At 39.2% G+C, this 16,842-nt stretch overlaps 1 protein-coding gene across 50 annotated transcripts in view; it reads left to right on the forward strand.

Annotated features, from left to right (window-relative positions):
• Window positions 1-16,842, forward strand: part of dlg1b (discs large MAGUK scaffold protein 1b) — a 110,716-nt gene that overhangs the window by 47,155 nt on the left and 46,719 nt on the right. For 31 of the 50 annotated variants that reach the window (XM_079614322.1, XM_079614315.1, XM_079614330.1 and 28 more), the window contains one exon: window positions 116-283. In XM_079614322.1, the coding sequence (XP_079470448.1) occupies window positions 116-283 (168 nt within the window). Of the gene's footprint in view, window positions 1-115; window positions 284-3,733; window positions 3,860-16,842 lie in introns of all 50 variants that reach the window. The other 19 variants (XM_079614348.1, XM_079614349.1, XM_079614350.1 and 16 more) reach the window with 1 other exon arrangement.

Genomic DNA, 16,842 nt, shown 5'->3' on the forward strand with positions numbered 1-16,842 from the left:
AGTATTTTTGACAACATTATCAATGCAAACCAAGCAGTTTTCAAAGAGAAAATAAGATCTCAAATCTCTTCTCAAGCATTCATCTTTTCTGACTGGTCACTGTTGTTGTTTACAGAAGTACAGACAACATGATGAAGACACAGGATCTCCACAGGAGCAAAGCTCGCCCCAGTTCACCGATGAGGCTCCTGGGCCAGAGCTGGTCCAAGTGGCTGAGAAGAACCTTTCCCAGATTGAGAACGTCCACGGCTATGTGGCACATGCACATATCTCCCCAATGAAGGTAGGCCCCGGTCCTGGAATCTGCACTTCCTGATCAGTTCACCTGTTTTAACATGTGCCATGTTGTCTATCACCTCATTGTCCAAATTCTGCCATGCAGTTATAACTGTGTGTGCCTCACTCTTTACATACACAAGACACAAACACAAGTTTTAGGATGGCTTCCCTTTCTTGCATTGTTTCAAGAAAAAGCCGGACCACCGTAGTACTGCTACTGCTTTTGTACATTCAGCTGTTTTTGTTGTTGTTGCCACAATCGATCAAAACAAATAACTTTGACTGAAGCATACAATGAGGTCAGAATGAGAAAATGTTGGGCAAATATAATGATTTTGCTAGATTGGCTCTTAATCCACCAATGCACTTGGTTCAATGGGATTCTCATTATTAGTGTGCAAAGTGCTTTATAACACAGAGGGTTTGCAGAGCCCACAGGCTCATTGGACATTGATCTAAACCACTCCGCTAAAGCATATGAAAGACTGGCACAATGGACACAAAGACATGTATCCCCGCTGCTACTTTCTCTTAGCTCTAGTGCTTGTTGCAGGTATACATAAAACATGGGACACATCTTTAATGTTTTTAGATGAGCGGCTTTTAAATGTATTCTATTAGTTAATAGCCTTTCTGATTTAAACTTCAGCAGCAATGAAAATAGTAGAGGTGGGAAGTTCAGTTAATTTCTGAGAAACAATTATTTTGTTCAAATTGATTCAAAATTCATGATTCAACCATATTTTTTTTGCATTATTACTCAGAAAAGGTCACAGATTTGCCATTTTGCATGAGTTTAAAATGTTCAAAAAATTTCTTGGTGTAATAGTTTAGTATGTTTTCAGTTTCTAAAGCAAAGGTGGCAGGTTCCCATTTTGTACAAGTTTCTCTTTTTCGGTGGCTAAAATGTTGGCATTACTAAAATAAATCTGTATTAGCTAATTTGTATGTTTAATGTATGGTTAAAATGAGCATACAAATAACAATGACTAAATTTTAGATCGTATTCTGACATAATTTACACCCTAATCTGGTTCTGAAGAATCTGAACCTGTATGAATTAGTTATTTTCTCAGTTATGAAGAAAATTCTGGTCTCACTTTAGTAAAATAATGAGTGGAGCTGTTCAGCTCCAAAAAAAAGCATGATAAAAGTGGTCTATATTACATACTGAAATGTAATTTGTTACTCATTTAATTTTTTTAAATATAAGATTGGGTAAATTTGATAGTGTAGATTAATATAATTGATTGAGTTTTTCAGCCATTTTGACAGCTCTAGTTCTATAGTGTGTTATAATATCAAATCCATATATTACTGAATATTAAGTGTCACCAACTTAGCAAGTCAAAGGTGAAATCCCAAAATCCCTCTGGTGACAGAATAGAGAAGAAAACCTTAGGAGAAATCAGGCTCAGTCAGGGGACCAGTTCTCCTCTGTGGCTCCATCAGATTGTGGATTGATATCATTCAAAATATTTCATCTAACTCTTTCTGCTTGAAGATCGGCATACATCACGCCAGAATTCGTTTGGGGGGAAGAGGAACTTTTATATTTGATTTTATATTTGATTTAAAGCCACAGTGCATTTATTGTTGGCTTCTTTGAACATGTGAAATTGCTTAGCCCTTCTCAGTTCTCAGGGTGAAGCACTCTCTCTGTGTGCTACTGTAAGTGGAAGGCAGTAGAGTGACTGTGTCCAGAGAAGGTGTATATACTGTGAGGCAGGACGTTTTACTAGGACTCGTCCTGCTCCTGTTGTGCTCCAGCGCTCCCTTCTGCCTTTAGATTTATGACCCCATGGCAGGCTCCTCCTCCGTCCTGATCAGAGCCTAAGCCAAAAGCATGCACACAACAAACCACACATGAGAAATCACACCTGCCACTTCTCATAACCTTCACTGCTCTCACTTAAACGGCACCTTTTCATTCCCCCAGCCCGCCTCGCAATGTCCAATCCATCTCAGACACACCCTCACTATACAGTTATGGCCCAGGCTGATCTGAGAGTCACCTCAGCATCTCCTCAGCATTTTTCTTTTTTACTTTAAGACCCCCCATGGCTCAACACAATATTTGAAGGCCCCTCCATATACACTAAGAAAGTTCCTGTATTCCTGCTGTAATTATGAAAAAAAAAAATGCTTGTTTTAAAACTTTTTTATTTATTGATATGTTGAATTAATTCAAGTGGTTAATTAATATATTAAATTGACCTCAATTCATTTTGTGATTCATACAGTAATATACTGTATTCCAGAAATCTGTTCTTTAATAAAAACAATAGTTTGAATAGGGAAAATCTATCCATCCATCCATTCTCCAAACTGCTTTATTCCCTGCAGATCCCTGGAAGAAAGCTTAAAGTCCCCCTGGCCTGTAGTCAATCATTTAATCCCTTAAAACCCATCTTTGATCACCATCTTTTTCCTGTGAAAAAAACAATTATTCATACCTTGCTTTATGGTTTGTCTTAAAGCATATTAAAAACACAACATAGACATATAAACAACAGTCAAAAAACCAACAACTTGATTTCACCACAGGGGGTCTTTAAATATATAGTGGTAAACAATATATTGTTTTAACTTTACTAATGTACATCAACATATATATGTTTACAGCACACAACATTTTAGAAGACATTAAATGTAAACTTTTCTTTGAATGCAAAGAGTACATTTCTAAGAATATGGTACATGTGTTTTGAACGTCTTTTTTTATTCCTTTTTCTCTATTGTGGATACTTTTAAATGTTACAGACCCAGTAATTTATCATATGACAATTTGACAGGAATACTTAGTGAGGGGAACTTGTGGAGATTAGTTATTCAACCCATCGCACTGGTGGGTTCTATCGCCACCTTGTGTTACACAGAAGTCGTTGCAGTTGTGCATGTCTCAAACTGCTGATACTGGTCATTATGTGTACCGATGATTTATACGTTTGCTACTGAATGTGTTCATGGAGGTGGGAGTGACATGGTTGAGACTGACATTCTATCCCAAGAGTCTTTTCATATATTCATTTGTTTTACTTTGAGTTTTATAGCATACATTTGTATCTTTGTGTATGGTCTGCATGATCCTCATAGTTGCCATTTGGGATTAATGTTTCCATCCTGGTGATGATATGCAGTCTGTCTGTGTTCCATCAACAACATAAGTTGTGATACCATTCTCCGTTGGCTGACTCTTAGGCTTTGTCTCAAAACCTAGTGAGCTAGCCCAGCCTAGAGACTGCTTTTTCGGGTATCATAGGACGTTCAAACATGCATGTGATGCCCCAGACTGATGACTAGACGAGCAGCTCACTAGCTCTAAGTCCTCCTTACTCCTCATTTTGTCCTATTGTCTGTCCTCTCTTTATCCTCGTCTCATGATGATACAATTGTAGGCAAATTTGAAGTCAAGCTTATATTGTAATACTCTGAGTTCAATGCCCCTCTGTAGGTTGAATCGCTGGAATGCATCTTCGATGGGCCGTCCGCTGTAGTGAACGAGGAGAGTCCTCCGTCTCCTACTACTCCTACTACTCCCCTCTCCAACCCGTACCCTCAAAGTCCTGTGACCGTCCAGGTAACAGTCACCCCTCCGACCTGGCAAGCATCTTTATGTGCTTCTGATGTAGTATCTGTGGCTTGCCAATTCTGTGTTTGTCATATGGCTGTCAGTGGTGTGTTCTGGTGTCGGTCATCTCCATGTGATGAGAGTGGCTGGTCGATGCAGCTTTTCATCGTGTCGTGAGGAGTCCCATACGTTTTATCAGACTGGCTTGATGCTGACACTAGAGGGTACATTACAGTACCTCTCGTTGGTCCTTCCTGTTTGTATAAGCAATATTTCATTTTGATTAGTGCATGAGCCTGCTATAATCTATGTGGGTTCTAGTTAAATGATCAACTTGTTGCAAATGCAACAGTTGTTTGTCTATGAATGTGGAAGCGATATCTCTGCTGTTGCATTCGTCATCTGTGGTGCATGCTGTCATGCATGGAAGCACCTTTGCTTCCAAAGCGCATGGCCAGTGTTTTTCCGTGCTGTAGATACCAATTAAAGCCTGGTTACTGCATGAAATGGTCAATTTATATGATGATGATGATGATGGCAAATTCCTGGTTTACTCCTTTTCTGACTGCACATAAACTAGGTCTTGGGATATATGAGGTGAAAGTGCTAAAACAGTCTGCATTTTCTTCGCCACATGCTTCTAAGAATGAGGCAGTATTAGTGTGGGTTTGAGGTGAGGCTGTGTCCTTCAGTCACTTTTCTCATACAAATCATGAGCCTTGAGCTGCCTCCCATTTCTCGTCAGTGACGTCAGTCCTGATAAATCTTCCCATGAGGCAAAGTTGAATGGCTTTATCGCACGTTCAAGAATGCATTAGGCGAGCACGACGAACGCGAAGAGGTCAAGGTTCCAGAGTGCCATCCCCTACAACCCGGGAATTTCCATAGGCACAGGAAAGGATATTGCCCTGCCTCATCTCCAAGGCAATGCGAGGAAGAAGGGGAAAACATCATCCTCTCTTTTATCACAACGCAGCGTAGAGACACTGCAGCCGTTTATCAGAGAGTGCTGTCTGCATCGCAAACCTCTGGACTCATTTCTCTCAGGCAGTCAGAGAGGAGCGCAGTCAGTGCTAGCCAAGTCAAGCACCCAGTCTCACTCTCTCAGCTTCCTGCTGACTCATTTTGAGCTGGAAGAGACGAACGCAGGCACCTGCATCTGCTCGCATCCCACCACTGCACAGCCGCGATCGCATCAGCGTGCCAGGAACTGCATCAGCCACAGCAGCGCGCGAGAGAGAGAGACCAAGGGAGAGAGAGAAGGTGAAACGAGTAGCGTTACTGGGGACTGCACTGATTGTAAAGTGCTTTATTTCTGCTGCAGTTTACGTGCGTCAGGGAGCCGGTGTTTTTCTCTTTCCCTGCATGCGGCTCTTCGTAGGTACCTGCACCGTATGTTTTTGTCGCCGACACGCACTATGTGCAGAAACTGGCTTTGAGATGCCTGCGTAAGAAGAGGTGGAGGGGGGGCAGGTCAGAGTCGGGAAACCAGTTCTATTTTGCCGGAGCGTGAACCCCACACACGCACACCCCAGCCTCAGCCCACAATGCTCAACTCGGTGTGGTATGCTAAAAAGATGGGTCGCCGGATCATGGGTACCCTCAGGAGAACCAAGAGGCGGCGTCTGCACTTGTTGGTAGGTCTGGAACTCCGCAACAAGAAAAAGCTGCGTGTCAGTCACGGCAGTGAATTCTTTTGGTAAAGCAGATGATAAATGCTTAAACTTAGTTTTGGATGTTGACAGAAGTTACGTGATTTGCCTTGTATACAATTTATTGTTCATCATTTGCAACTGCATTAATCTGATTCGTGGGAACTTAGTAATATGTGTTTTCACCCAAAAGACCGAATGGACCATATAATCACGCCTTAGATTGTGAGAAAGCAGAGTAGCGTCATTTTTTGTTAGCACGTCACGAAGTCTGAAAGGCACTGATTGACAGACTGTCTCGTAAGGCCACAGCAAAGTCCTTTGTTTTGTTGTGTGAAATATGAGCATTGATCTGCGTTTACATTGTGGCAGTCACCTGCGTGAGTGTGTGATGTCAAACACACATCAGTGTGTTTCGATGAGAAAATGTGAAAGCACATATCTCTTCCCTCTGCTGCCTGGCAACCTGCGTGCCTCTGTCATGCAGCAGTGCTCGCTGTGTCTCTCACACACACACACACACACACACACACACACACACACACACACACACACACACACACACACACACACACACACACACACACACACACGTTACAGATGTGAATGGTAGCGGTGCTTTGCCACTGATACAATCATGGTTGCTGAGACACGGGAAAGATTAAGCTCATTTAACTAGTCAGATTTACTGTTATGGTCCCTAGTCGCTAAATGATGCATGTAATTTGTTATCAAATGCATGTTACATGTTTAAATCCCCATGGTAGCTTTGGTTGTGTCTATTTATGGGTTTGCTTGTTTGTGTGTATTTACTTTGAGTCTCTATCAAGACACAATTGCTTTGCTATTGGCTTCTACATTTGACTCGTTTAAATAATGTAACCTGCACCTTAAAACCCAACAGATAACTGGTCATTGTTTAGGTCAAAGAAGTGAGTGTATATATAAGATAACTGGCATTCCAAAAGTTTAATTTAGAAAAAGGGTACAAAACAATCCAAGTGTTTGGATGTTTAGGGATGTTCAATGTGGAATCCACACACAGAACTGAAACTCAACAGATATCCACAGAATTGGGATGTGCCTTTTAGGGCTATACAGATTTCCCGATTCGATTCTGTAGCAGACTGTTTTCATTAACTGGTAACTTTGTTTATAAATCTTTTTATTTATTTATTTATTTATGCCATAGCCTTATTGGCAGTGCTCCGACATATCTTACAGTTTAAGAAGTATCTTGTCATCGTTAAAAGATCAGTCTTGGCAGAGTCATCAGAGTCAGTTTAATGCGCTGACATTCTCAACAACACTGACGCTGAAAATGGGAGAAACATTTTGCCACAACGATATAGTTTAACGGTCTTTCAATCCACAAATCACCAACATTTACCATGGATTTATTGTAGAACACTAACTGTAACCATGGTATTGTGGCAGAAATGTGTGGTATATTAATATCGAATTTGATTATTATTAAGGTAGACATGCATTACATGTATTAATGTATTACATGTATTAAAGGAATAATGGAATATAATTGTTGTTAAGTTATAGCAATTTTTGTGCATTTATATTTATACCAAATGTCATTAGCCTACTGTTTTTTCATAACAAATACCACAACTAATACTTTTTACCTTGGTAATGAGGTGCTATATGTGGTTTTAACTGTGATTATTGTGATCTTCAAATGTATGATACTATGGAAAACCAATAGTATTTTAATTTTCAAATTTTAATATGAGTAGAATCCTAGCTAATACAGTCAGAAAATGTACTTTTTACTTTATAAAAAGTAGGTTATTACAATTTTACTGTTTTGTTAATAAAAATAAATGTTTATCCACATCCCAACTCAAGTTCAAGCTACTGTCAACTCAAACTACTGTCAAAATGTATGTTTGTAAGAGACAAAACATAAACAGTAATATTAATATAACATGTGCGGTGCTACCGAATCAGGTGCTGGTGTCACCATCTGCTGAACTCTCAAATGTTATTCTAGAGCCCTGTAAAGGTTTTTTTTGTCATTAAAATGAATTAGGAAGCTTCCCCCCCCCATTTATAATACCCCCCCCCCCCCCCATTTTCCATTACTGCAAATATTTTTACCTACATTAGACCAAACACTAACATATATTTGAGATTGGTACCTGTAAATAATGTTTGTGGTTTGATAGTTGAATCTGTTGCATCTGAGTGCATTAATGTATTGAGTATAAAAGTAAATTCATGGGTTCTAGTTTTGGGCAGGATCGTCATCAGCAGCAGCAGTTCTTTCATGTTCCCTGAACACAACAGGCTTTCATCAGAGACTGAATACAGAGAAAAGGTGGTGACAGGAATAGCCAATACATCATTTGTGGATTCTGACTTTGCTATCAACATCTATTGAGAAGCTGACCAGCAGTCTGACCCTGTCAATAGCTGGCCTAATTTGTCTGCCATTGTGTGGCCTATGGATGCTTTGAAAACGGATATCCAGCGTTAGGTGCCCATTCCAGCCATAGAAAGAGTCAGACGGTAGCTGTTTTAGTTGCACTAACACATGCTTTTTTATCTCATTCTTTTACTCTTAAGGTGTTACTATTATTGGTGTGGATTCCCCGTGCTGCTCAGTGCTGCAGCATGGTGGTTTAATTGTCAATTAGCAAGGTGACAGGATGGCTCGGTTCTGAGAGGCGACTATAAATGGGGTTTGCTGGCATCTCATTAGACATGCACACAGTGTATTCAGGGATAATTTGGAATTTATTATTGATGTCCTGCCATATCTATTGGCAATCTTTTCAGAAGGAGGTGGTGGTTTAGCATTGTTGTTTGGGATGCCATCTTACCCTCCGAATCAATAGTTAAAGCTAAATCCAGACAAGCCGATCCTTCAGTATAATTCAGTGGCGTTTATGTGCAGAAGGCTTTATCTGATTACATGAGGGGATGCAACACTATCACAGCGCTTGAGCCAGCATGGTGTTGACACGCGAATGATAATGTTTTCGTACCATCCAGTCCCTGCTGTAGGCTCTAGTGCACTAATGAATATGTCAACAGATGAAGCCGAAGAGCATGTTTACTGTGGCTTCTGGTGCGAGACAGGGGACCGGAGCCTGCACGGGAAATCCTGCTGGCTCTCTTAGATGTGCGAGCAGTTGCCATGGCTTTGTGCTCCTAAGGGAGTGGAGGCAGAGCCTGGTGACAAAATCAGCCAACTCATCCGACACCTGTGGCACATCTACGGAGCTGTTGAACGGAAGAGGTTCCTTCTGAGCACCGGTGTTAAAGATCGGGCACTATATCCACAGCGAATGGTAATGCAACTGATCCGGACCTGGAGAATACTACTTTTTGGGCTTTTTCCCCAAAAAATATCTCCTTTTTTGGTACTGACAACTACTACACTTTTGATGGTATGGGAAAGCCTTCTTGAAGGAATGGAGATTGAACTTTATTTGTGGAATGATGCATCTTTGGGTCCCGTTTTCACTTTATGAAAAAAAACTGAGGGTAATTTTTTAAGACTTGGAAGCATTGTTGGCTGGGCTGAGTGACATTCCCAATTGGACTTGGATAGGCAGCTGTTAATCATTCAATGGCCTTTAAATTTAGTATCTTGGAAGCACATCGAATTGCACAGATGGCTTCGTTGGAACAAAGTAGTGCCAACTCGTAATTCGTCCAGCTACTGATCACCGTCTTTGAGTTTGCTTCCCCAGCTTCTTGTGGCTGATAAAAAGGCAGCTAGCTTTGCGTAGAATACTTACTTTCTTCTTTTCTTCCTGTCTCCTAATTTAATCTCTGTGGTGCATCTGAAGCGAAGCAGAGGTGGATGGTTGTTGCTGTTTGGTTGGCCAAGTCTTGAACGGAACGGAGTATCCAGGGTCACGAGGCTTTGTCCTGATGAAAACTCCTGATACGGCCCAGCACAGGAAGCCACACTCATAATTAAGGAAGTTGTTTGGAAATGCTCTTAGACTTTGACTAGATTTGTTTTCCTGTCTTTGTCATCGACACACTCCCGAGAAGTGACTGGCGTGCATTCATAGTGCATTTGCAGTGATGAACTACATTTTCGGTGGAAACACTCTGTACCCCAGGGGAAGTCGAGGCGGCAGCACCAAATCGGCCCATGGTGGTTCATCTGGACCCAAGCACAGACAGTGGTCCATACGTAGTTCCTCTGAGGAGACTGCGAAACAGACCCCGTCCCGCTGGCGCCGAGTCCTTGCCACCCTCAGCCACCTCAATACCTTCTCTGACTGCATCATATCAAGCACGAGTCGGGTAAGTTCTGCAAGCTGTAAGTTCGGAGGCGCCTCAGGACACAGACATCAAGAGATAATGTTAGCTTTCAATCCGTATGCTTCAATGACAAGTTATCGCTTTCAAATAAACATGCTACGCATGTGTGTTTCAGTGTTTACTTCCACTCTGCCGTGTTTTTTTTATATACAGTTGAGCTAACAGTGTTGTTTAGTATAATTTCTTTTTTATTTTATATTTACCCAGATTGTTGATGATAATTTTTATGGCTGTTTGTCTCAAGACCTTTGATTGCAATGCCAGATTATGAACCTTTAAAAGCAGTTTGCTAAAAATGTAAGCGGTTTAATTTAGAGCACACAAAACTCTAGAATATATATGCTTTATATTATATCATATCATATATCATATTATATTATAATACTGTTGTTTGCAATGCTGTGGCCAGGACAGTTTTAGTTGTCAGTTGACAGGCCATGTGATTATTAGTTATCGTATTAGTTGTCTTGAATTATTGAGCTTTACATTTCACTGTGAATCGGCGCATATGCTAATAATTCACAAATAATGCCACTACATGTGGTAGCAGAATTTCTTGCCCAATTTCTTGTTCCTTTGTGATTGTAGTCAGCTGAAAATTATTTGACCTATAGCAGCAGTTCAACTGAAGGTCAGAGAGATAATTGAACAGTTGAATCCCCTCATACATTGTAAAAGAAACAGATACATCTCTGCACATGCATGAATATGCAAGTATTATGCAAAAACACTGTATACTTTGTTTTCAATTGAAATTCAAATATCATTTAAAAAATAATGATTAATACTAAATTGTATTTTCCATTTACAATTTACAGTTGTTGGTATTATGTGTTAGTTAGTAGAGAACATACAAGCAAAATTGTCCAAGAACCTTGTGTTGGTTGTGTGGCCAGTAGGTGGCGCTGGAACTGCATTGCTGTAAACTTGATCTGAATCCTCCTGACCACATCCTTGAAATGTTGGTTTTAAATCTCTCACTTGCACCTGAAATGAGCAAAGTTTAAGAAGCTTAAACCGTGGTCTACAGGGGGGCACATTATTAGTATTATTATTAATAATACCATTATACTGTTAATACAATTATTATCATATTTTTTTGAAGCATTCAAAGAGTTAACTTATCAACTTTTCAGCACTTTTCACATTACAAATAGACTGATTCTCACTGGGAAAACTAGTGCTGTGTGTTTGACACTGTAACATGACATTTATTAAACTGCACTTTAACCTGCTCATTGCATTCGAGTTCATCCCAGCTGACATGCGTACTATAAATGCTGAAGCAGTGGTTGTTAACAGCTTGGCACACTCAGACTCATCAGTTCAAATCCACTTATAAAATCAGCCTCCAATCCAATGGCCCGAGTTGTCATGTCAACGCAGCTATTCTAGGCCATTTATCTATTCATAATATTCCCAAAGGAAAGATCCTTTGCATCTATACACTTATGGTAAGCCATCTGTCACAAAAGGGGTCATATGTAATATACATTATTTTTTATGTTCTGTTGTATATGTATGCTTTTATTATTGAGTGACATTGATTGAATGAAACTGAAATTCAGACCGTAAACAAAGATTTATGGACAGTCGACTTTTTTTATATATAATATCGGGAACACTTTACAATGAGGTCTCGTTCGTTAACATTGTTTTAATTAACAATGAGCAATACATTAGTTAAACAATACGGCTTTTCATTGTTTGATCATATTCACTCAGTGATGTTAACTAATGTTAACAAATACAACTTTTGATTTTAATAATGTATTAGTATGAAATTAAAATCAACAAAGGTTAATAAATGCTGTAGAAGTGCCGTTCATTATTAGTTCATGTTAACTAATGTAGTTAACTAATAAAACCTTATTGTGAAGTGTAACCATATTATCTCATTCATCCTGACTATGATCACACAGAACATCAGAGAAAAGCTCCCCGCAAACGCCATGCTGACTCAGGGAACGCAAGGAGGTCAGATACTCTTAATTATGTGGGTGAGGAGCTGTTTGCTAGATGGATCCCCCTCATGTGAGGGTACAGTCGCTCTGTGTGTTGGCGCTGGTTCAGCAGGCTGGCTTTGTATGTGAATCGGAGCTCAGCATTGATTATTCATGCCAGGAAAAAGCCCCTCCACGCCTGATGCCTTTGCCCATTGGAGCTCTCTAATTGGCATGAGAATCCAAAGAGATGAGAGGAAGGGTGAATGAGAGAGATACAGAGCGCGCAAGAGGATCGGTGCGCACACCAACGCGTGAGAGACTGGGGCTGAATTTCCCTCCAATCGCTGTTGCCAAGGCACTGCACCAAAACACAGCAGCTTTTTCGACGTCAATCTCGTTCTCCTCAAATTTGACACCGTCTCCTAACGTTTCGTCCACGTGCCGACCATGACGACCTTCTACTCTGGCCATGAGTACGGCATCCGGAGAGCAGACAGCTGTGAGAAGAGGAACGACTCTCATGCTCAGGTCAACCTCAGGCAGAACCCGCCGTCCACCTCCATCCTCAAGCAGACGCTGAGCCAGGAGGGCTGCTACAACTCGTGCACCCTGCCCTTAAACATAGGAAAGTCCAGGACCAAGTTCCTCAATCTGCGTGACAGCGTGAAGAAAAGCCCCACCAAGAGCACGGCCAAAGTGAATGGACCAGGGGAGAGGTCTTCCTTTTGGGCCTCTGTGTCATTCGATAAGGTAAGTTAGAGGATAGGGATGAGCAGCTCCACGCTTTGGACCTTAATTGACTCGGGATGCTTTTCTACTTCTTGGTGTTATTAAACTAGGTTCCTCCTTTACACTCATGGCTGGTGTGTGCTCTCTTACATTTGTGTTGATCTTGATGTATCTCATTCACTATCGTGTCTCTTTAATCTACTGTACAACACTGGATGCGGTATTTGTCAGCTCCTCAGTGTTTTCTTGTTTGGTACTGCATTTCTTTGTAGTTTTTCTGCCCCGGATTCGCTTTATTCTCTTAGCAAATTTGTGGGTTGTTGCATTTTATATATGCACCTTTTTTTTTTCCTTTCAAATGTCAGTTATCATCAGGTCGACGCCAAGCTTCTTGTTGTTTGTTGTGTTGTTTTTCCATGTTAAATTCATTTAGAGCAATTAATCCCACAATTAGGGGTCTATAGTGGGACGCCAAAGTGGAACTCCAGTCGATGGTATTGACAAGCCCTAATTTTAGTTTCCGTGCGGATCGCGTGTTTGGGGTTTAGGCACCACAACAATTAAAGTGGCATCAGTATGGTTTAAAATCAAGCGAACCCTATATATATATACCGGTATGGGTCAGAGACAAAAAGGGGGTTTCATGCATCAACAAAAATAAATGTGTAAGGCAGTTTTAATTTTTATTTTCCCCCCTCTTCATTAGAATTTTGAAATCTTTATACTTTGCTAATATCCTTCAAACTGTTAGGTTTTTGTAAGGAAGTGGAAATCATTTTTAGTCTGATCACATTCTTTTATATATTTTAATAATTACAGGTAAGAATAAGTATATTGTTTAATTTTTACATAAATATATCTGTTACGCTGAATGACCATGGTTTGTTACTCTGAATGACATTTTTCCAAAATATTGCCATTGTTCCCTTAATTGCAATGTTTTTGTTCTTAGTCTGTATCCTTAAATTATTTTCAATAATATTCCTGAGTAAATGATGGCAGAAGCAGATGTTGAAAAACAATAAGCATTTTATTATTCTACGGTTCTGAGGATCCCTGCCATGCTTGCTTAGCTTGTCACTTAGTTTCTGACCTGCTTGACCCCCAAAAATGACTCCTAGCACAGCTATATTTATGAATACTTTTTGTTTGCCAACATGAATGACGTTATGAGGATGAGTCTTTTGTGTGGAGAATCCCCTCAATGGTCTCTTTTGAACTCTCTGTTCAAAAATACTGGGAAGCTATTATTTTGACAACCGCAATCCTGAATTCCTTGCTCTTTTCCTTGCTAAAGGCCCGTTTACACCAAGTATGATAACTATAATGATAAAGATAATAGTTAAAAAAAAAAATCATTCTAAGATATAGGCTAGTTCAAAAAAATCATTCTAAATATAAAAGAATAGTAGAGTCCACACCATCAGAATCCATTCCGCTTTAAAGAGCTTCAGCATTTAAAATGGTAGATAACAAAACTGCAGTACATGCTTAGGATGAACAGTGTTAACATTCATTGGTGTGGACACTTATATACTTACCGTTATCTTTATAGTTTCCGCCCTAGATACTGGGTCTGCATTTGCTTTTTTGACCTTTTACAGTGCCTTTTAACTCTGCTCGTGGGCATCTAAAATTAATCAATTACACAAATTAAACAATACAAAAATGCATTAAAATATTAATATTGATTAAGTTTAACAAAATGTTTCACTGCTAAACATTCCTCTTTATCTGTAATATGAATAAGATGCTAACATTGTTATTTATACAGTGATACTGCCATTGTGTAATGGATGACACTTTGGTGTAACAATTTATATATGTTTTTATGCTAACCAAGGCTGTGTTTATTTGATCGAAAATACAATAAAAATGTTATGTAATCAACATGTAATTTATTCTTTGTTGGCAAAGTTGAGTTTTCAGAGTCATTACTCTAGGCTTGTCACATGACCCTTCAGTGATCATTCTAATATTCTGATTTGGTGATGAAGTAACATGTATTATTGATGCTGCTTAATATTTTTGTGGAAACCATGATTTTATTGTAAACTGCATTGTTAGCATGAACTAAAAATGAACAGTACTTGAGCAAGGGTCTTCAACCGGGGGTCTGCAGCTGTACTGCAGGGGATTAGCCAATTAATGTTTGATCATAAAAATAAATAAATAAGATTGACAGCTTTTTAGTCTTTGTAAAGGGGTGGTCTTTGCTTGCTTTCGAGGTTATACTGTATATAATCCCTTAAAAAAAAGTTTTGTTTTTCATGATGCATGATACATGCTGCAAAATTTCGGATGTGACATCTACATATAAATGCGGGATTCACTCAATTACAATTGACAGTGATAGCTAGCATGGGACAAAAATATGGCATATCAAAATAGATACAGTACGCGCAATGTAAATGCAGACTAATAGATTAATAGAAAAATATTCATATCAGTATATTTTTGAAATTTCATTCCAGTTATTTGTAAAAATATTGACTTGTAAATAATCTTAAATGTCTTGTTATGGTGTTTTCTTACACATTATATCTGCACTTTACTGGAGAACCCTCACTAATTTCAGATACTCAGTGATTTGATTCTTAATTGTCCATCTCACAGTAAAATAAAATAAAAACTGATGTTTTAGTAAATTTGAGGCTAATGTTTGAGTAAATGTTTAATTGTCGAATTGACTTGTAAAATTAAAATGTATGTATGACTCTGCAAATCGATTAAAATAATTTACAACAACTGTGAACAACTCATGAATTGTGTTTATGATACATAAATCAAAATTTTAACAATGAAAAGTAATGGTTCTAATAGTTGCATAGTTCAAATCTACTATCCTAGCTGCAGTCCGTAATCTTTTTTTTTTTTTTTTCAAATTTGACTAAATTGATATAAGCAAGTACATCATGAATCCATTTTCCAAACCGTGTTTTTGTCTTATCCTGAATCACTAGGGTAAACCTATAATAAGTGTTTATATTCAGATTATTTTAGACTGGTACGGCCATTCCAAACTGTTTTCTGTGGCAAAATGGATGAAAATGAAAACACATTGTGTTCCTATATAGAGACTTTAATTTCTGACTGCGTGAAATGCCTTCAAAACTTTCTTTGTAGATGGATACAGAGTTAATTGTGAAATCTGTGCATATTGTACATCAGTGGCTGAGAATCGCCTGTGATCTCAGTTGGGGGACTGTGAGTGTTATGTCCGAGTAAGTCCAACTCCTCCAAGCCATTCCCCAGGCTGGATGTCAAATAATGACGTGGACATCTGCACTGTCATAGTGTTACAGTCATGCCCATGAATGTGTAGTCATCGTTCTGCTTGTCGTCACACAGCTCAGTAAACAAGTAGCAAGAGTCTTAATAGCACTCTATGACCACAAACAAATGCAAGTTCACTGCAGATGTTTGGCCATTAAATGCCTGTTTTAACGTACTTAAAGGGGAAGTATGTAGTTTCTGCGGCACTTGTGGCACCTAGCGGAATTAATCAAATAAAGCATATTTTCAAAACAACCTTGCAAACGCCCCTTTCATGCATTGCGCCTCCCCCAACTCAAACATCACATAGAGCTCTTACAGGTGCATGTCTCAACTGGTGAAAGTGGGCTACCTTTTTAATTAAAGGTCCAACATATTGGGAAAACTTTTAGCTGGCTTATATTTTATTCTTCTTTCCAGGCAAGGGTAGATGTCCCAAATAATATCATACCAGAATGGCCTTTATATAATTGTAATGGAACTGTTGGATTTTCAAGAGTTCATCATACTTTTTCCCCGATTGATTACTTTTTTCTGAATAATGGTTTGATTCCTAGAGTTCAGTCTTGTGCATACCATATCGGGTCATGCTCCTTTAACTCTTGACTTGGCTTTTTTTTTTTTACTATAGCATCTTTTAGGAGAAATTGGCATTTTAATATTCCTCTCTTGGCACATGAGAACTTGGTCTCCCTGATCAGCTTAAAGCTGATCAAATTCCTTTCTTTTTTTAAGCGTCAATAAATCAGCAGACGTCTCCGTTTCAACAGTGTGGGTGGCTCTTAAGGCATATGTAAGAGGCCATATTATTTCTTAAGCCAATAACAAATGAAAACATTCTAAAGAAAAGCAAATCTTTCTTGCAAATGAGATTTCTAGGTTAAATGAACAAAATGCCAGGTATCCTACACCGGACCTGTATACGAAGTGTTTTAAACTGAAATCAGAGTATGATTTGCTTTCTTCCAATGAAATAGAGAGCCTTTTGATAAGAACTAGAAGTGTTTATTGTGAAAGTGGGGAGTAATCTGGAAAACTACTGGCTAATCAGCTACGTAGGATCCGCTCAAAACTAATTATCAGTGGTCTT

The sequence above is a fragment of the Phoxinus phoxinus genome (genome assembly GCF_949152265.1).
Source record: "Phoxinus phoxinus genome assembly, chromosome: 5".
Lineage (NCBI taxonomy): Eukaryota > Metazoa > Chordata > Actinopteri > Cypriniformes > Leuciscidae > Phoxinus > Phoxinus phoxinus.